Source organism: Pempheris klunzingeri, chromosome 9, assembly GCF_042242105.1.
Source record: "Pempheris klunzingeri isolate RE-2024b chromosome 9, fPemKlu1.hap1, whole genome shotgun sequence".
Taxonomy (NCBI): Eukaryota; Metazoa; Chordata; class Actinopteri; order Acropomatiformes; family Pempheridae; genus Pempheris; species Pempheris klunzingeri.
In genome coordinates this window covers 832132-853054 of record NC_092020.1, presented here as the reverse complement: position 1 = coordinate 853054, position 20923 = coordinate 832132, and the positions used below count along the sequence as shown (strand labels likewise).

The 20923-nt window shown below is 42.1% G+C and overlaps 1 protein-coding gene and 1 long non-coding RNA gene across 4 annotated transcripts; one reads left to right on the top strand and one right to left on the bottom strand.

Annotated features, from left to right (window-relative positions):
• Nucleotides 1–5404: 5404 nt before the first annotated feature.
• LOC139207461 (uncharacterized) lies at nt 5405–10304 on the top strand. Of its 2 annotated transcripts, none has more exons than XR_011585037.1 (7): nt 5405–5534; nt 5666–7999; nt 8233–8350; nt 8607–8743; nt 9222–9494; nt 9691–9813; nt 10081–10304. It is a non-coding gene; the product is annotated as an uncharacterized lncRNA (long non-coding RNA). The 2 variants fall into 2 exon arrangements; XR_011585038.1 differs by having other exon boundaries at nt 9149–9494.
• A 2516-nt stretch (nt 10305–12820) lies between these two features.
• On the bottom strand, nt 12821–20896 carry reep2 (receptor accessory protein 2). Of its 2 annotated transcripts, XM_070836984.1 has the most exons (8): nt 20712–20896; nt 18571–18643; nt 16623–16699; nt 16204–16324; nt 15958–16071; nt 15034–15214; nt 14129–14295; nt 12821–13333 (listed from the first exon to the last, which is right to left on the bottom strand). In XM_070836984.1, the coding sequence occupies exons 1-8, from the start codon at nt 20741–20743 to the stop codon at nt 13262–13264; spliced, it is 837 nt and encodes a 278-aa protein (XP_070693085.1). In that variant the 5' UTR covers nt 20744–20896; the 3' UTR covers nt 12821–13261. The 2 variants fall into 2 exon arrangements, with proteins under 2 accessions (XP_070693085.1, XP_070693086.1); XM_070836985.1 differs by lacking the exon at nt 16623–16699 and having other exon boundaries at nt 16204–16260.
• Nucleotides 20897–20923: the final 27 nt, after the last annotated feature.

Below are 20923 nucleotides of genomic sequence, written 5' to 3'. Positions count from 1 at the left end.
CCTCTGGGGTTTGTGTCCTCACATGTAGATCATAACCCACAATCCTCCTCTCTCTTTCTTTGCTGGGCAGACAGCGCCACCAAATGTTGAGCGCTTGAGTTACATCTGTTCTGTACAGTCAACGCGGCACCTGGTAAAGTCTTATTTGCATAAAATTCTCATGAAATTATGACGCACAATTTTCACTGTTGCATTGCCAAATTATAGTCACATTTTGGTTTAATTTGATTAACAAAGTTTTTGTAAGAAAGCCAGAGGGGTGCTACATCTATTCACACTTATTCTCTTGTTTATTTTGTTTTTGAAGACCCAACTTCCTGCTTTGCCAGAGTGCAGAACCTTGTCTCACTTGCTTTCAGCTTGGTTGTTATTTTTGTAACGTTTTCTTACTTTTTACTACTTAAATTTATGGATCCAGCTCAGCCAACTTTGACCCCGGTCACCCGGCAAACACAGGGTTCAGTCATCCCCAACATTACATCTGAAGAACAGTTGCAATCCATCATTAAATCCCCATGAGAGAGAAGTGGAGATGGCTGCTGATAGATTTGGACATGGGAGTATTATGAAGAGTGCCAGTTGACAGTAAAAAAAAAAAAAAAGGTCTCCGGTGAACAAAGAGGGGAAAAAAAAGAGAGAGACATACAACAGAAAACTCCTCAACTGATAAACACCCCAAAATGAATCAAATGAATCATACATTAAACTGCGATGGTGGTCACAGAGAGCAGCCAGAAGTGCTAAAGCAGGATTTCATTTAAGTGTCTGGACTCCACTAATAAACCCCAGGTCTTTATTAGTGGACCAATGCCAGCGGTCAACAGAGGGATCAACAGCTTCACCAGAATCTAAGGACTCAACATGTGGCTCAGCAAAACCGGCGGTCTGAGAGGGATCAACCACACCGATCACTTCAGCCTGTTCTGGGGCTCGTAGGCATCTTTTCAGGGCAGCTGGCATCCACCCAAGCAGATCTGAAGTTAAAGTACTGATGGACCATTTATGAGTCAGTCTGCGACACCCATCGGCCAGGTCTAAGATGATGCACCCTGACACCACAAAGACAAAACACCACACAGGCTCAGTGTCAGTGTGTGTTTACAACCAGCTCATAGATCAGTCTCCTAATTCCTGCTCGCTTCAGACTCCCCTGCCTCACAAGTTTCGGGATTCAGTGATAAAAATGGAAGTGCTGGTTAACACGCATTAAAATGTGCTTCACTAAATGTCAGGCCTTAGGCAGGGAATTTAACCAGCACAACTTTGATTTTATGTTTTTAAGTGAAACTTGGTCAGACCAAAGCAACAGTTCTTATTGAGTCGACCTTCCTCCCAACTTCACGTACAAGACCACAGCTAGAGTGCATAAGAAAGGAGGTGGAGCTGCCATTTTGTTTAATAATTATTTCCAGTGCAAGCAGATGTCTTATGACAAATGTGCTTCCTTCCTTTAAATTTGTTGCTCCTCAGTTGAATTCCTCATGTCGAACTACATTCTTTAAAGCAATAACAAATGTGTTCAGAGTTTGTAACGCCAGTGAAAAATTAGTCACTAGCCATCCAGTCAAATTTGAATGATTGAAAAATAAAATCTGAAACGCTGGCAGTGTGTCCACCGAAGACACTGACACAAGGAAGCTACTGTTTATTATGTCTCTCTCCTCATTTGTTTCAGTCCGTTCATTCTTTGATTTCTTAGCCTTTCACAGTTCTAGATCACTAGAGTCTAGATCACTCTAGACTTGATGTTTATTTTGAACCAAACTTGGTGTTTGGGGGTAACTTGCTACTGCCCTGTTAGCTCAACCTAGTCTAGCCCAACGTTACCACTTTAGCATTTTTCACTGCAGTCAACAAAACCTCAACAACAAGTGTTACGGTAGCTTGTGTTGACGGCTCTGCTGTAGCAGACAGGATACTACGTCTCGAAAGACACAACCTTGAAAGAGCAACTTCTCTCTGTTGGCACTACATTTTATAGGTTCATTATGACATCTATAAAGAGACAAGTTAGAAATGGAAGGCAGTCCTTCTTCTCGGGCATCATTGCCAGAAACATAATAATGAATGTGCCACATTTGCTACAATTGACAGGCAGACAAAACCGTCACCAGCCCCCGACATAGTTATTATGTTTATGTATTTATTTATAATTCATACAATGAATTTGCCTCCTCCTTCACTGACAACATCCACAAAATTAGCCAAGCTGTCAGTTTGTCCATATCAGGTTTAGGGTCTGTTTTGTTCTTCCATTAAATTTGATCCCATCAGCCACACACCCTTGGACAAAATTGCACAGCACTTGAAATCCTCCTCCTGCTGCCTTGAATTTCTCCACACAGGTCTTTACAATAGCACTTAACTGCATGGCATCAGACGCTCTGCAAATAGTCAACACCTCTGCTCTCTCTGCTTCCCACATGATCAGAAACAGCCGCTATTAAGCCACACTTAGAGAAGAACAATCTTCAAACAATTACAGGCCCATATCAAACCTGCCATTTTTCCACTAAATCTACTAAATGTTGCAGAACGGTCCACTCGTAACTAAAATGATTCATAATAAACACTAGCAACAGCCCTGGTAGTGACACTTCAGCAGCTATCCTATCTGACAAACATTGAAAAACCCACAATGAAATTACATTTCTTTGCATTCTTGGTTGACATGCCTGGGACTACTGTAAATATGCCTCCTTGTGTACTTCAGGTGGCACTGAGGCACATAGAGGGCACATACAGGGAGAGCTGCTGTAATGACCCTTGACCCTGGATGCCAGCTTTGGCTGCTCTCACGTGAATCCTGAGGTGTATGGCAGGATACAGTGGAGCACTCAGCAGTGTGTGACTTCTCATCTGTCGTATTGCTCTTTTTATACAAAAAAAACATGAAAATCCATCCTGCTACATTCATTTGGTACCATAACAACGGTGAATTACCATATTTGCTTGTTAATAAAGCTTTTAAATGAGCTGTCAGATGATTCTACACAGGAAAGGATGTGTTTTAGAGAGGAAACAACACACTGTGTGTGTAAGAAGTACAGAAAACATTGGATAAGAGTGTCTCCAGGATTCTATTGATTGAGGTGGTGAATACGGACATGATTCTGATCAGAGAATAAAAAGTGTTGAGGACAATGGCTTCATATAACAGCATAGTGAATAGAGTAAGCCTGTTTGCTTGTGGTCTGAAAACGAAATAATAACGACAATAAGTTCATTCTAATCATCCTTTACTTGTGAATACTGAAACATGGCCACTGAACTCCAAATCAAACCAGGGATAGAAACAACCAGCAATGTAACCGTGCAACAACAACAACACACCATGAGAGCAAACTTTGACCAAGGAGTAATGTAGCGACAGAAACATAAGGAGGGTTCAAAATAACAAGTGAAGAAATGACAGCTTTTGTCACTTTAGTTTGGCCAATCGGTCAAAGACCAGAGAACCGCGGAGCTCGGTGCCTCCAATTAGCCAAAGAAATCATTCCGGAAAAACAACAGCCAGACACATCTACAGCATAAAACCAAGACACTGATCAAGTTAAGATCTGCACACGTTATCCAGAGAGAGAGTGATTCAGGGGTGACTTTTACCTTCGGACGTGCTGGAGGCCACACAGCTCACCTCCGGCCATTGTTTGGTTAGTTCAGCCACAAGGGGGCGCAACAAGCTTCCTGCCATTTATCACTGAGGGCAACTCACCATGGACAACACTTAAATATTGACACATGGAATTATGTCCCATTTTTACCATATGATATAATTCACAATGTATATATTATATTTGTTATTATGAAATGATGTAAAAAATTATTAGTATTAGTTATCGGTGTTTAGATGTATTTTGTTAATAAAAAGGTTTTAATTTGTAAATTAACTGAACATTTAGCACATGTAATGGTCTGCCAGTAGTCCACACAGCCTGAAGGACTTGTAATGATGAAATTCTCTAGATCTACCCACCTATAGATCTACCACCTAATTACTTTATCACTACTATATCTGTGACCATATATACAATTTCTATGTCAGACTTACATGAGAAACACATGTCAAGGCCAACTATTTATTTATCTTTGTGCCTTTAGTGGCTATAAATGACTCGTTTGTCACTGTGACATTTATCCATGTCACATTAAAATCAAATGACACAGTGAGGAGGTGTGTCGACCAGCAGAGAGCAGCACAGTCCTGCTCATATTAGTTAGAATGAGGAGGTGCAGAGGAGCTTCTCCTCCTCTTTCAGTGCTGCTGTGACTAAGTGCTAAGTGCAGCCTCTCCTCATGGCTGCAGACTTAGTCCTGTTACTGAAATGTGTGGGAAGCACATTATGATGATGATGATGATGATGATGATGATGCAGCAATAACACATTGAACCTAAACTTTTAAACACTTTTGGTACTCCTCAGACAATTTTGTTTTATTTGTCTCACAAGTGACACATTGAAAATATGTTTTAAGGAACATTAAGATTGAGGGATCTGAGTATATAATATCATAGATCTGACCTTAAACAGGTACCCTTAAACCCTAACCCTAACCCTTTGAAATTTATAGACCAGTAGAGAAAAGTCTGGTATGTCAACATCGTTGAACAAGTTTTTCAAAAACTGTTAACTGTTCTTCTAAATGCATGGTGTTTTAGTCAAACTATGGCACCGAGCACAATTCCCGCTCTGTAAAAGCTGCATTAAAAATCTTCAGTGATCCAGTTGTTTTCCTGAATGTTGAACCGTCTTTACATCTACATTGTTGGCTGGTAGTTTATTAAAAACTGGCATCATCATTTCTCTTTTGAAAGAACTGAGAGTTAAGCCTTCAGTGGGATTATTCATAGTCAGATTTATAGCCTATTTGTATTTATTGCTTGAAGTAGCAGATGGTAACATTTACTGAAACTGTCACCACATCCTGTCATTAGTGCAGAGTGTGTAGCTGAAAGTATGAGGAGGCAGTAACCTTTCAACGTGGAGGAAGTTGAAGAGGATTTGAACATTCTGTCCATAGAGTTCAATGTTGAAAAATATAATATTTTAAAAAGTTTAAAATGTTGAAATGTTAAGTCATAGCTGGAATGTCCTCAACGAGCTGGATGTTTGATGTTTGAATGGTTTCTGTAGCTGAAAGTATGAAGGGGGAGGGTGTGAATGCTGCTGAACTTCATCCAGACAAATAATAAAGAACAGGGTAACAATAGTGAGAATGCTGTTCAGCAGCACTGACAACTTTCCAGTGGAAATGATCAGCTGAAAGTTCAGAGGGACAAACTCCTCCTCCTAATGCGTGGTGTATTTTAATTGGCTGGGGACAGATGCAAGAGGGCAGGCAGATGAGAACCCTTACATTATTTAGTCAGAACTGTTCAAGTTTTTCTTTCCTTTGACTTTGCTGTCGACAATAAATCTCGACTGCAATTAACTCTGAAGTCCCTATTTGAATTAATTCCTATTTGACTCCTATTGACACTTATTTTCTAGCCCAAGTTGGAGGTTTCCCTCCCATGACAAAGCTCCAAACAGGTAAAGATATTTTGTTTTATTATCATTATTAGTAGTAGTAGTAGTTGTAATAGTAGTAGTATGTTCAGGTTTTGGGGTAAAATAAGCACTTTGTTAAGGTCAGCTCAACCTCCTTACTCTTTTTTTTCCAGGGTGAAACATACAAAAAAGAAAAGAGTCAAAGAGAAAACCAACCTTGATTTTACCATTAAGTTATTTTCGGAGATATCAACAACCAATATGGCGTTTTTACTGAATTACAGTCCAACAAAATATTCTGACAAAATTGAATTATTTAAAATAGTTATGAAATCATCAAATGATAGAAAAGATCTTAAGGTAGTGGGCATAGGCACACCCCTGCAGGTGCACCTAAAACATCAACATGAACAATATGGAGGCAAAACAGGAAAACAATACGCATATGCTTTTGTTAAAATGAAAAATGGGAAATTTTGGAGAATTTCTGCTGTTTATCCACAGCATCGAAACAACAACAACGAAGTCACAAAACACAGTGAGGAAATTTTGATTGAACGTTTGGATGGAGGTCTAAAGAAAATTGGAGCCAAAATTCGATATATTTTCATTTATACATATAATAGCCCATGTCTGAAGAGAGAGGGAAACATCGAGCCCTGTATGGTTAAACTTTGGGAGAAAGGCCGTCAGTGGCACCTTGAATATGGAGCTATCACTTATATTGCATTCACAAAGTTTTGGGGACTAAGTGGTCCAAATTTTTTTAAGAGTCTCACAGATTCCACCATCTCATGTCCCAGCAGTGTTTTTTATCCATATGTTAATATTTGCAAGAAAACACCCTTCAAACTAGATATTAAATGTTTCAATGAAAATATTAAAAAAAGTGGCATCTACCAGAAAGTCAAGTATGTTGAAGCTACAGACAGACACAAAGTAAATGCAGATATTACATCTGCCATCAACCAGCTAAGGACACTGGCAAAAAGTCCATTTGGTCTGAGGGATGAATATCTGGACTGCGGAGAGAAAATTATTTCTCAGTTCAAATTCGAAGATCAAATCTCTGAAACTCTGACAAAGAACTGGTGTGAAGTGATTAACAACAGTCACATGTCACCCATAAGAGAGAGAATAACGACAGAATTCAACACTGCTGTAGTTAAACGTTTTCTAAACGAGAAATCTTTGGAAGACAGCAACAGCTCATTACAGTTTTATCATGTGCCTGAGGACTTGATTAGGAGTGAAAATACTGAAAATGTTGACCTAATTGAGAATACATTTATAAATTAAAATCATCCAGATGTTTAATCAAATTTCTTCACACACACACACACACACACACACACACACATATACACATATATATGTATAAATAAATACACACACACATATATATATACACATATGTGTATATATATATGTGTCTTTAATTTGTAAGGTAACATGTCACCAAATTTACATGCTTAACAAATCACAAATTAATACAAAAAAAATCTGAAATACAATATAAATACCCTTACCACAAAATAAAAACCAGTAAATAAGTGAATAAAGAATAATAATAATGCCCCCGTCACGGCCTTGCACCCCCCCCCCCCTAATTTGTAAGGTAACATGTCACCAAATTTACATGCTTAACAAATCACAAATTAATACAAAAAAATCTGAAATACAATATAAATACCCTTACCACAAAATAAAAACCAGTAAATAAGTGAATAAAGAATAATAATAATGCCCCCGTCACGGCCTTGCACCCCCCCCCCCCTAATTTGTAAGGTAACATGTCACCAAATTTACATGCTTAACAAATCACAAATTAATACAAAAAAATCTGAAATACAATATAAATACCCTTACCACAAAATAAAAACCAGTAAATAAGTGAATAAAGAATAATAATAATGCCCCCGTCACGGCCTTGCCCCCCCCCCCCCCCCCCTAATTTGTAAGGTAACATGTCACCAAATTTACATGCTTAACAAATCACAAATTAATACAAAAAAATCTGAAATACAATATAAATACCCTTACCACAAAATAAAAACCAGTAAATAAGTGAATAAAGAATAATAATAATGCCCCCGTCACGGCCTTGCACCCCCCCCCCCCCTAATTTGTAAGGTAACATGTCACCAAATTTACATGCTTAACAAATCACAAATTAATACAAAAAAATCTGAAATACAATATAAATACCCTTACCACAAAATAAAAACCAGTAAATAAGTGAATAAAGAATAATAATAATGCCCCCGTCACGGCCTTGCCCCCCCCCCTCCAGTCATACACCATGGAAGGGGCGCGGGGCGAGTATGGCTAGAGCCGGCCCTGGGTAGGTCTGTCCATGTAACAACAATCTCACAAGATATTGGACTTCAGAGTTCAGCGCAGTTGAGATTTATTGTCGACAGCAAAGCCTGTTTAGTCAGAACAGTTCTGACTAAACACTGCAAGGGTTCCATCTGAAAACCCTGGGACCCTGTGGACCAAACCTGGTAAGTCAACATCTTTGAGCAAGTTTTTCAAAAACTGTTAACTGTTCTTCTAAATGCATGTTGTTTTGTTTCTGTTTCTACAGCTCACCCCACAGGTACATGTATTTTGTTGTGATTAGTGTGAATGCTGTTGCACAGCATTCTTCTGGTCATCCTGTTCAGCCAGTTTCTCATTCTTCCGTATGTTTTTTTAAACGTTTCAACTTCACTTCACTTCATATTTTCAACTACAGACACCATTCAAACATCACAGTGGAGCTGGGTCCAGGGCTGATTTCACACCTAGCTGTGAACTCTGGGAAACTGAGTTCAGGGAAGGATTTCTTTGTTCCACAGACGTAGAAACATTTGGTGAGGCCCAACACTTAAGGCGCTTTTCCATCACACAGTTTTAGCTCCACTCGCCTCGACTCGGTTTGGTTTGTTTTCCATTACACCTGGTACCACCTCAAAGTGGGGGGGTCGTCATAGCGAGGCGGCCCGAAACTCCGGTGGCGTCATTTGTATGCGACACAAACAAACACAACTGAGGACGTGGAGCGTTTGGTTTGTGTGGATCCGTTCACCTCGTTGACAGAAAGAATAAAAACACCTGGTCTGTTTCCAGGTTTTAACAACGGAGGGTTTGATTCTTGCGAACGAGTCGCTCTCGTGACTCGTCAGTGATGTCACTCCCTGGCCAATCAGTGGCCTGCAGTCTGTTGACGTCACATTTTCGGCTCGCTCGGAACCCCGGCCGAGTAGGTAGGTACTGAACTGTACTAAACTGTACTAAACTGTACTGAACTGTACTAAACTGTACTGTACTGTACTGTACTAAACTGTACTAAACTGTACTGTACTGTACTGTACTAAACTGTACTAAACTGTACTGTACTGTACTAAACTGTACTAAACTGTACTGTACTGTACTGTACTACACTGTACTGTACTGTACTAAACTGTACTATACTGTACTGTACTACACTGTACTGTACTGTACTAAACTGTACTATACTGTACTGTACTGTACTAAACTGTACTATACTGTACTGTACTGTACTAAACTGTACTAAACTGTACTATACTGTACTGTACTGTACTGTACTGTACTGTACTAAACTGTACCAAACTGTACTGTACTAAACTGTACTACTGTAACTTTTTCAGCTTTGTTTAACATTGAAGTCTATGGGAGGGATGTTCAAATCCTCTTCACCTTACTCCACGTTGAAATTTCTAGCTTCGGCCAGAGACTTCAGTCGGGACGCGGGAGGGTTCTTCTGCCTCATCCGGTTCCCGCAGTCGACCTCCTGCCCGGCACCTTTCCTCCCAAGGGCCGCCTGTACTCTCTGTCCGCCCCAGAAAGAAAGGCCATGGAGACTCACACCAATGACTCTCGCCGTCATGGCCTCCACCTCCAGCTCTGGTTAGCAAGCCAGCAGCCCAAAACTCAGAGACGGACAGCAGAAGTCATTTTCAACGGCAGCTGTTGAGACAACCAGACCACCAACAGGTAAGTCAGTCAAACAGTACTTACTTCTAGAACACATGGTACATGTTCTGTTAACTTTACTTAGCGTCACTGAGCATCTAATTAGCTTGTGTTAAGGGCTACTAGCATTGGATGTCTAGTACCTGTGCCGTGACGTTACACGAATTTGCAGACAATGAAGAGTCTTCTGACACCTCTTCCATGTGTGATGATGCAGGCTGAGATAACACCACTGTGCAACCCCACGACCGGCCAGGGACGGAGACAGAGCAGGACAGTGCAGAGGAGCAGGGTCAGGCAGCGACAGGTCCAGACGACATGGAAGCTGCTGGACCAACAGGTGAGCTCATAACAGAGTCTGAATGGCAAGAGAGTAACTTTACCTGGATAAACATGAGTAGGACTTGAGTAGACTTGCTCCCTGTAACTGTTTTGTTCACTACATCAATGTGCTCCCTGATAGTAAAGCTGTATATTACAGCTGCCCTATTAAAACAATGAACTTCCCAACTCATAAATAAACTAATACTTAATAAAACAGGCTTGTTATGGAACTCAAAATGTTAAGTGTCCATGTACATCAAAGATTTTCTTCTTCCCACCCCAGGATTTTCAACCGGCCCTATTTGGCCTATTTGGTGAAAAATTTCTGGGGGTGCCCCTGGTTGAGCGTTCAGGAACCGCCACCGGTTTGCACCAGCAACGAGTGCCACGCCACAATCCACCAGCAGCCCTTTCCAGTCAGTCTCTGCCCTGTTTCCTACTGGAATATTATCTTGCTCTGTATGACTTCCTGTTTTTTCAAATAAACACTGTACTTTTATTAAGTGAGTACTATCTGTTTGTCATGTTTGAGCCTCTGTCCCCTTCCGTGACACTTGCTGCAGGCATCATACGCCCCTCCTCATCTCCTGCTGGGGGCAGGCTTCTTTTTTCGTAGAAAAGAAAGACACGTCTTTGAGAAATAAATTGTATGGAAGTACGGGTATTGGAACACAAACCAAGGGATTTTTTTAAAGCCTATTGTGTTTGCTGTTACTCTATTTTATTTAATGAGTTAACTTATGAAAAGTGTCTTAGTTTGCTCTCAGGGACCAGGTAGGAGAAGTGGAGTATGGGGTTCAATTTCATCCTCTGTCCTCTGTGCTTTGTGACAGACTAATTAGGTTTTCCTTCTCTAAATACAACCAGGAACTACAAGAAGAGAAAATCCCACCACACTAAAAGAGACACCACTGAAGAATTAAAGTACTGCACTACTAAAGTCTGATTTCTTAGTTTTAGTTTCTTTTTGTCAGCAAACAATCAAGTTAGGTGGTGATGATCTTTCTCCCCAGTTAACCACAAAGGCTTGTGACATGTCTTTGGTTTCAAGTGTGCAACAGCCAGTAACACACTGATGTAATTTCCTTTATTAGTAGTTTTATTAATGATACATGACCTTGTTAGATACCATTGTCCCAGCACACATATTGTAATCCTTCTTGACACGGAGCTTGTCAGAATTGGCACAAACAATATACAAATGAACATCCCTGTACACAATACTGATTTCAAACAGAAAAAAATAAATATCAAAAAATGAGATGAACGCAAGATAAAAATGCAGGGTTGTATCTCCATAAGACATGTCTGTTAATTATGTGCCGACTTCTCTTAATTCAGTGCGAACGTTAAAATTGAGCAGAAGTTAAAAGGCTGGTTTTTAAATTTCTGGCCCCATCTGAGTAGAGCACAAAGCAGGAAGTCAATGTACAAACATCAGTTTAGACTCAGCCTGGAGAGCCTCACCCTGCTTTGATGGAGGAGAAGTTAAAATGTCCAAACGAGAAAAGAAACAAGTAAACATGTTAAAAATTAAAAAAATCACTTCTAAGCACTAGAAGTCCAAACTTCCTCCAGTTTCAGAGCCTGTGATTTAAGACTAAGAATTGAAAAAGAAAAAAAGCACAAATGATAAAAAACTAAACCGATTTAAGCCCAGAGAATGAGTAAGGCAAGCAAGCTCATACAGTATATACAGTCAAGATTACTATTTACATTGTGTTTACATATTGTTTAGTAGCTCTGCCAACAGTTGAAATGGGGTTTGTCTCCCCCTACTGGTTCATACTAGTGTCACACTGCAAACAGCAGTAATGAGTGCAGAAGTGGACTCATGCTTTTAAATCTCTCACTACGGAGCACACGGAAGAAACCAGGCCCAATGCCATGACTGACAAGCAGAGGAGCCCATCCCAGAACACACCAATGTGTTAAGAAACACCCACAGCCTGGTCTGACACTCCCTCCACATGTGAAACAACAACACGGGGATGAGAATCTAATTCCTCACAGTCTCCTGATGATGCTTTTGGTTTCATTATTTCCATATTGCTTTGCTTCACCCTGGCTTCTAAGATGTAGAAATTTTATAAAAGGAGGCAACCACGCAGCTTGGGTAAAAGGAGAAAGTGCAGAGCTACTCCGTGACTTTCTAATGTTCAAAACAAACAACATACAGACTAAGGTGGTGAAAGCAGATATGTTACCTCACAAACACCAAAAAACTCTTCTATGACTATTGTATTTATTGGGAGAGAGCGCCAACCAACACTCGGTTACAGCGTTACCCTAAGAGGCCGGCAGAGCACAACTGATCTTATTACTAATATCACGTGACCAACAGGGCTGGATCAAACAGAGGCAAACAGATGAATAATAACCAAAGAAAGCAATGTCTAGGTGAAGGATAACTGAGCCAACACTAAGCAAACCACTCCATCACCAGCGCTGTACATGACCTAAAAGTCACATTAAAGCAATGGGGAAGAAAGTGAGACCTGAACTTAGCAGAGTCAGACCCACTCAGAGGTACACAGACTTAATGAGGGGAAGCTAATCTCTCCCACAAGCTGTGAGGCCAAAAATGAAGTCAAATGGGTTAAAATGAAGGTAAAATGGAGAACTTACTTAAATAGTTCTGATCACAAGTAATCATTTAAATCTATATAAGCTGGGACATGTTGGTGGCTGAATGTGAGAAGTGGGACTATCAGGTCTGAAACAGTAATAAGGATGCCGGTAAGTGCAGGCCATAAAGTTCATTTCCATCCCCTCGTTACTCCTCATGAAGACCTCAGGCACAGTTTACTTACAGCAAACAGAGACAACTACATTTAAGGATTTCCACCAGATTTCCCTGACTTGTGGCCTGCACACACAGAGAGGGTGAGGTTTTGATTTCTAAACAGGACCCATGTAGTAGCAGCCCAGACAACCAAAGTCTGGAGAATTGGGAATGAAAAATAGAATATTTTACTCAAGATTCATCAAACAAAGAAATAGCCTCAATTGGCAGCGTCGCAATGTCGTTAGCAGAGCATGAATTAGTAAGATCAATGAGACCCGACATGGCCTGCACACGTTCTCAGCAACTATGGGCACCTACATATATGTCTAGGGATTAAAGGGGAAAAAATGAGCATTTATAAATATATCACTAACCATTCTCAGACTAAAACGATGTTGAAGAAACATCCCCGAATGTCAAATCAGAGATAAACTCAGAGTACGTTAAGAGTGAGACAGAATGTGAAAGAGCCTAGGTAATGTAAACTGTTCCCAACCTAAGGGCGGCCACATTCGGCTAAAAACCAAATCTGCACTTTGCTCTAAAAACCAGCAACAGCGTCACAATTTCAGTGCTTGATATATACAGTGTATATGTGTTTGTGTGGAGACCGAACAGAGGAGGGAGGGCCTGCAGACTGTGGGTGGACGAAAGCGTAGGATGTGGACAGCAGGCCTCATGGTGGCGTCTCCGCGTTATTAGCCGTGGTCTTTTTCTTTGCCGGCTTCTTCACCGTCTTGGTTTGAGTCTACAAGAGGGGGGAGAGGGACAGGAGGAGAAAGTCAAGAGTGATTAATACATTTCATTTACCATAAGAAGAAAAGAAGGTGAGAGTCAATGGTGAATTGTTTAAGAAGGAGAGGAGGTCCAGCAAAAGGTAGCGTGTTCGATGGAGAAGCTTTGTCAAGTCTGACTCTGATGATGACGTCTAATGAAAGATGCTATTGAGTCTAGTGTTGACTTATAATTGGGATTAAAAGTCAGAATATTTCAGCAGCTTTTTTTGTGTGTTCAGTCAGCTAACTTTGTGCTAACTTTTGCTTGATGTATAACCTTAGTTACCCAAATTATCATCACAGTCTTTTTCTTAGAGAAATTGTATTTTTTTTAAATGCACAATGTGAAAATTGAACTATTGTGATAAAAAACTGAAATTTTGACCAAAATGATTTATGAAAATGTTGTCCTCTTTTTGGAAATTACTAAAAAAAAATACTATTACTGAGTTACTAAAAAAATACATTTGCAAAAATTTCTAAAAAACTTTTTTCACTTTGTGTTTATGGGGTATTGTGTGTAGATTGATGAGGAAAAAAAGAATTTAATCCATTTTGGAAAAAGGCTGTAACATAACAAAATGTGGAAAAAGTGAAGGGGTCTGAATACTTTGTGTACCCACTGTATATTATGGATTCTTTCTTTCAGAAATACATCTCTGCCATAATAATGAAATACTTGTCATAGTTGACACTATAAGAAGGTGTGTGTGTGTGTGTGTGTGTGTGTGTGTGTGTGTGTGTGTGTGTGTGTGTGTTGGCCCTACCTCTGTCTTAGCAGCAGCAGGTTTCTTGGTTGCCTTGACGCTGGTACTACGTTTGGGGGCTTTGTCTCCCATATCTTCATCAGAGTGTTCAGTCCTTGCGTCTGATTGGTCAGAGCCGTGTTGGGACGATGCGTCGTCAGCGATGGACGCGGCTGCCAAGGAGCGCACTGCAGGATTGGACAAAAATTGGTTGTTGCTCGGTAAATTCAATGAGTAGCTCAAGGTTCAGATTAAAAGTTCAGACTGAATGTGAACCAGGTGTAAACAATGCTGGATTTAGTCTTATGAGAAAGGAAACACAGCTTGGAAGAGAGATTTTATTAATAAAAGATTTTATTTTAAGTCCAGCTGTCTGAGTCCAGAGTCTGTACTTAAGATATTTGTTATTTTTTTATATTGTCTATGTTATATTATTCTATTTTAGATTGCACATATTTTATATTTTTCATGTATTTTTTTACTACTATTTCTGTGCCTTAAGTGTTGGTTGTCTTGTGGTGGCTGTTTGTTGTCTTGTGGGGTGTCTGTCTGTATTGCTGCCGTAACATAGCAATTTCCTGTGAAGGATTAATAAAGGAACTATTCTGTTCTTTCCCCTCAGGCTGGGTTGCACTTAGTTGCTATGTTAGTATAAATTCATATGGGCCACTTCGCCCCATTCGCTCATTGTTTCACCGTCTTTGTTGCTCTCTCTGTATTCAGTTCACAGCCTGTCAGGCCCACACAGCCAGCCAGTCGGCAGTGTAGTGACACACAAAGAGTTGTCCTTCCAAGTATCTCCTCCCACTGGAGTCACATGCTTTTACTCCCCCGCCCCAACGAGTGAAACTTTGGCCCAGATGTGTGTGCTTCCATGTTTATCCCCCTGAGGCTGTTATGAAGCAGTGTGGGTCATGTGGCCTTACTCTGCCGTGCAGCAGTGCTCTTGGCCCGGGGAAGCGTGCTGGCCCCCGAGCTCATGTCGTCCATGGTGTCCCGTCTCATTCGGGTGTCTGAAGTGTGCAGAGCCAGCTCATCGTCAGCGTTGATGAGAGTCAGATCCTGCATGCTGAAACTCCGCAGCTTGTCTGACAGCACGCCCTGCCCCTGGGCATCACAGCAAAACCAAACAGGCGTGTCAGATATGTGACAGTATGAGAACATCTATCCCTTATCTCTGTATCACTCATCTCTTAAAACTATTAACTATTGTGTGAGGATTTGCTGGTTGCCTCGGCCAGGCGTAAGCTTGGAGGGGATCATGCTTTGGTCTTGGACCAAAAAAACAAAAACAAAAAAACTTTATTGACCATTTTATACCGTCCTTGACTGTTAAATACTTCCCTCCTCAACTCATACACATGCATGTTTCAACTGTTTTGATATCATTTGGTCTGTTCATATTGTTTTGCAGAAGCAAAGGGCATCATAGACCAGGTTTAATAGCCCCTGTGCAATCCAATGTTAGTCAAGTAGACAGATGTAAACACAGCTGTGAATTCATCCCAAACATATTGGGAATCCAGTGGGATCTGATGACTGGGTGTTGATAACCTAGAAAACCTTACAGAGGACAGAGGCATTTTTGCTACACTAAACAACTCAGACAAAGTTTTGGAGTTTCCAGCCCAAGTGTAAGTATTATTTTCTGCCGTCAAAGTTCCCCACTGATAAAATCACATATAAGCAGGGAAGCACAATGTGATCTCAGCATTAGAAACACATTCTGGCATCAGTGATGAGCTGCATCTCAGTTGGATTCAGACAGACAATCTGTCCAGCTCTGGTTCAAAGATAGTAAGTCTGAGCAGGGCTAAAGACACAATCTGGCATCAGAGCACACCGCTCACCTTGGTGGCTGCAGTGACAGCAGCATTAGCAGCCAGGTTGAGCCCCCTCTTTCCAAACCTCATCATGGTCTCATAACTCCTGTCTTTGGCCTGTGCGATGTACTCGTCGATCTCCTACAGCACAGGATGATTGGGACGAAGAAAAAAGGAAAATTAGAGGAAATGAAAGACCTGAATATTTCAATGTGGACTTGCTAACAAGTTAACCTGTGTCAGACAGACGTAATAAAAAGGTCAGGCTCCCACCTTCTCTTTGTTGGACAGGGTCGGGTGGACAAACTTGCGGTATAGGACGCTGGAGCCCTTGGTGTACGGGGACAGGAGCCAGATCACAAAGGCAATCTTTAGCTCAAAGTAAAATGGAAACCTGAGTACGGAAACGAAGAGTTACATCATCAGCAGAGAGAGCAAACAAAAAAACTCTGAGGAAGATGGAGACACCCGAGTTACACACAAAGCTAAACAAAAAGGCTGAATAACTGTGAGATTTTAAGATGCAAAAGTGAAAACAAGATACTGTGGCAAGAGATCATTGTCCTATAAATATCAAGAACACTTAGCACTAGATACACACATGAAAGCACCTATTGATGTTACATAAGCTGTTTATTTATGGCAAGCTAGTTGGGCACGAGGGTCTTGATCATGAGCAGCTCCTGACTCACCATGATAGGAGCAGGTCTGTGGCCGTCTCTGCTGTGGTGAATAACGCAAATACTATCCAGTACATCATCCACTTCACCTGGACACACACACACACACACACACACACACACACAATATATATATGTATAGGTCATATATGTACAGACATGATTAGAGGGATCATCATAAAAACAGTTCATGAAAACCCACAGCATATAGTGTGCACATGCTGAGACACGTGGAACTAAACAGACATGCAGATGCAGAAATGCAACATATGTTTCAGTCCTGTCAGATCACATCATTATGCATGGTCCATCTCCTGGAGACAAAAGGAAATGTAGGGCATTGTCATGTAATCGTATAAACTGGGCACTTAGAAGCAAACTAGCTTAGGAAGCAATACCACATGCCATAAACTTAGTGGAAACACATGATCAATAGTTAGACACACTGGCATATTAAATGTTACTAAATTAGAATAAAGCACTACATGGTGCTGGCATGTTTAAAGGGCATTAACAGACCACGGCCATGCAGCCGCATAAAGACACAGAACGCTAAATCATTCGACTCATTAGAAACGAGCCAAACAAGAGGAGGGAGGAATGAAAACATCAGCTCTAAAAATGGCGTCCTCTCTCTCGTTCGCTCCTTCTGTGGCCGTCTGCTTGAGTAGCGGTTGAGGGGGGGGTTGCCATGGTAACCAGCCAGGAGGAGACTGTTCTCCAGTGCAAATCTAGGCGGAGGGCCAGAGCGCTGCTATCTGCTCCTCCTCCTCCTCTGCCTCCTAGACCCCCCACCCCCCCACCCCCTCTCTCTGATCCCTTTCTGTGATGAGGTAAGCAGGGAGGACCCCGACTCTCAGCCAGTGACAGACTGGGAACATGCTGCTCTCTGTCCTGTTTCCAGTGGCAACGCTGGTTATTTCATCTTAAACTCATTAGCACTTTATTTATAGTGTTACTTGAAGATATTCTCTCTGATTTATTTTATAATGTCGCCAAATCCACAAAACTTTTGTCACAGCTCAGTCAAGCACAGACAGCGTTGAGCTTTAAAACATCATCAGTGAACCGAGAGGATTTGGGGATTTGCAGGCGCGACAGGATGTCATGACAAAATAAGGGAGTCCACATTTGGACCATGAATCATTTCGGTATCGAGGGACTGGGTAGTCTCATGCACTTAACATGCTTCGGGTGTTAGTCGTATACAAAACACCTACAGGGTCAGTGGTTCCTGTGTCCTCATAAAGAAATGTCTGACGTTTCATTTCATTCATCCGTTCCTATCCGGGTTAATCTTTCTGTGAACCATGAAAGATTTTCATTTTACGACCCCTAGGTTGGGAATAACTGCCCTAGATGATGCAGACGAGTTAGTTTTCACAATCTTCAGCGTAGCAGGCTGTTATGTAATCATTATAAGGCATTATGCAAATTCACATATTCTTTACAGGTGTTGGATAAAAATGATCTGCTCAAACAGGTGAAAGATCATCCACACGCTGCTGTCTTGTTACCAATTCTCCTTTTAATCTTCACGGACCACAGTGTGTGTTTGAAACGGTGTCATGCCCATGTAGAATAACAGAAGAATCTGGGTTGAGACAGAGATGCGGAGGTATTACTTTGTCTTTTAGAGTCATTATGCTGCCTCAGTGACCCAGTTTGATGAAGGTTGTTTTGTCCCTATTATCTGCCATGCCAAGATGCTGGTGATTATTAAACATGCTTGATATAAACATCAAGGTGATTAACGTGTGTCCTCCAACTAAACAGTGTCAAGTGTGTGTCTGGCCTTAACTATCTGAGGCTTTGTATTAGATTCCTTCTCACAATGTGCATTTAAAACATTAGTGTAAAAATAGCAGCAGCCGGGGAGGAAAGTATCCCAAAAGTCAAACAGAGTAGACGGGGGTTAGACATAGTCTGCTGTGATTCAGTAACCGGAGGTGATACTCACATATTCCTTCACATTCTTCGTTTTGACAGCTTTGTATGAGGAGTATGCTGGATAGAGCGTCCCAAAGGCAAGGCTGCAAAAAGCAGAAAAACAGACAAGGCCAGGTCAGAGGACAGGGATTCACCTCTAGGTGTCTATCTGATGCCTGACAAATGCGCTCCTGCTTAAAAAGCAGATGAGCCTGAATGAGTATCTGAATTACTGGGATATTAATACTCCAAGCAAAGTCAGCCTCTGCGTAGTTTTGATCTGAACAGTGTTGCTACAGCGGAAAGTTTATGGGCAGTGGCCTGTCAAAACACACCGGCCTGATAATCAGTACAAAATATATAATGGAGATCCTGGAATCAGGAAGACTGAGTGGAAAAGCACACGAAAGCCTGCCAGGGGTGGGTCACCATGTGTTAGTCCACGTGCAGATCAGGGCACTGTGCACACAGAGCCCTGTTTTTGATGGGCATTTAGGCACATCCTGTGCCACTGTGGTGGTTTGTGCTGATGTGACAGGATGCTAAATGCTGAGTGAGGGGACAGCAGGAAAAATACAGTTCAGAAAGTCACCAGCTTGCCTGTTTGCCTACAGTGTAAACAACTCATTGTGACTTTGAATATTTCATCTAAACTATGGATTGAATGTTTCACAGACTCTCTCTGTGAGAGCCTGAACATATCTACTGTTCTTCTCAGCTTTTAAGTAGGTCTTCTGTCCCAGTGTGCGTCTGAGCTGCTCAGTCATGAGTGCAGCGCCTCTCGGCTTTGTACATTAAGCTGAGGCGACCGGTGGCAGGCCTCTAGGCCAGTAGGCTGCCTCAGCAGACACCTCAGCAGACGCCCTGTGCCTCTTTGTGTCCCCATCCCAGGTTCACTTCTCTGAGTTTGAGGTCGTCTCGTCCTCTCACTCCCAGATCAGAGATATTGAGCATTAAATGATCTGAGTTAAACTGGTTCTTCACCTGTTTTTAATCTTTCACGCTAGGACAAATCAAACACTGTCTGACACAAAAAAGGCAGCTGCATGTTTAAAGCACAGAATAAAGATGAGAGGCAATCAGTCTTGTTTTAGATGTGCAGCAGCCATTATGATGCATATCCAGTCACATTGTTTGTGTCCCATCGGCGCACGACTACCTGAGGTGCAGCGAAGTGGAAGAGCCGGCTGAATCCTCTAAAAGTAACTGTTTGTCAGTGCTATCCTCTACTTATGTAATCCAGGCAAGCAGTATATTTATAGAGTGAAACATCAATTGCATTTCTACACCTGGGCCTGTCAAAGACACCATTACAGCTGTGTTTGAGGACACAGTGCAGCCTGGTCAAATCCACAGGACATTGACAGACAGGTACGTCCAGTGGTCAGACGAGACAACATCCTGCCGAATGCTTTCTGCATCAGGGATCAGGACGATGACGGCTGCGGGCTTTAGTTGAGTCATCCTCACCGTGGGGATGTGGTGGTGTGTACAGGTGGAAGCTGAGGCCTGAGCTGCTGCTGCTGCTCCTCTGATCACAGGGAGGAAAATATCTGTAAAGTCACTCCGACATGATGTAACGTAGGAAATATACTAGTCATCCTCTCTGATCTGGCCAGTGCCTGATCACAGACCTGTAGTCATGGATGCCTGCTTAGCCCACATCCCTGACTGGCCTACTGGGCTTCAGCCATGCCATCACATTTCACCACACCGTGTTACCATATGGTGCCCAGTGTACACAACACTGGCATTCAGGCTGTTGGTGCCTTTAAAAGCCGTGACAGGCAGTTTGGAGTCTGTCGAGCTGTCCGACATATTAAGCAGGTTTCACTGAATAACGTGGCCGGCTAACAGCTCTCTTGCCTGCCAACACATTATCTGTCAGGTGGCTTCAGTGCTGCTAGCTAGCACACGTTAGCTACCAGCGGCTAACAGGCGCCGTATGGAGGCTGTAACACTGCATCACTGGATTAATGGAGAGGTGAGGACGGACTACAGTTTGAGCCCAGCGCCGAAACGACACCACACACACGGTGTTTCTCTTTCACATGACTGAAACTGGGACAGAAAATGGATGTCAGAGCACTAGCTAGTCAGACAGCTGATGAATGGAGGAGCCGCGGATGTGCCTGACGCTCGAACACAGCAGCAGCAGCAGCTCATACTCACACGACTACCCTCGAAATAATCCAGGATACCATCTTGCTGGACCGCCGGCCGCGAGCCTCGTCCGCGTCTAGGAAATCTGGTTAGTCGGCTAGCGGGCTAGGTGGCCCCCCATCCCCCTCCAGGACGCGGTCTTTCGTGATGCGGACCGGGAGTCTCGCCGGTGCTGCCTGTCCGCCGTGAGGAGCTGTCAGGTGGGCGAGCAGCAGCTGAGG

Coding starts and splice junctions, on each gene's coding strand:
- reep2 (XM_070836984.1), bottom strand. CDS start 20,743: ATGGTATCCTGGATTATTTCGAGGGTAGTCGT. Junction 16,325..16,622: donor ACAGACCTGCTCCTATCATG/GTGAGTCAGGAG, acceptor TTCCGTACTCAG/GTTTCCATTTTACTTTGAGC. Junction 14,296..15,033: donor GAGCACTGCTGCACGGCAGA/GTAAGGCCACAT, acceptor CCAATCCTGCAG/TGCGCTCCTTGGCAGCCGCG.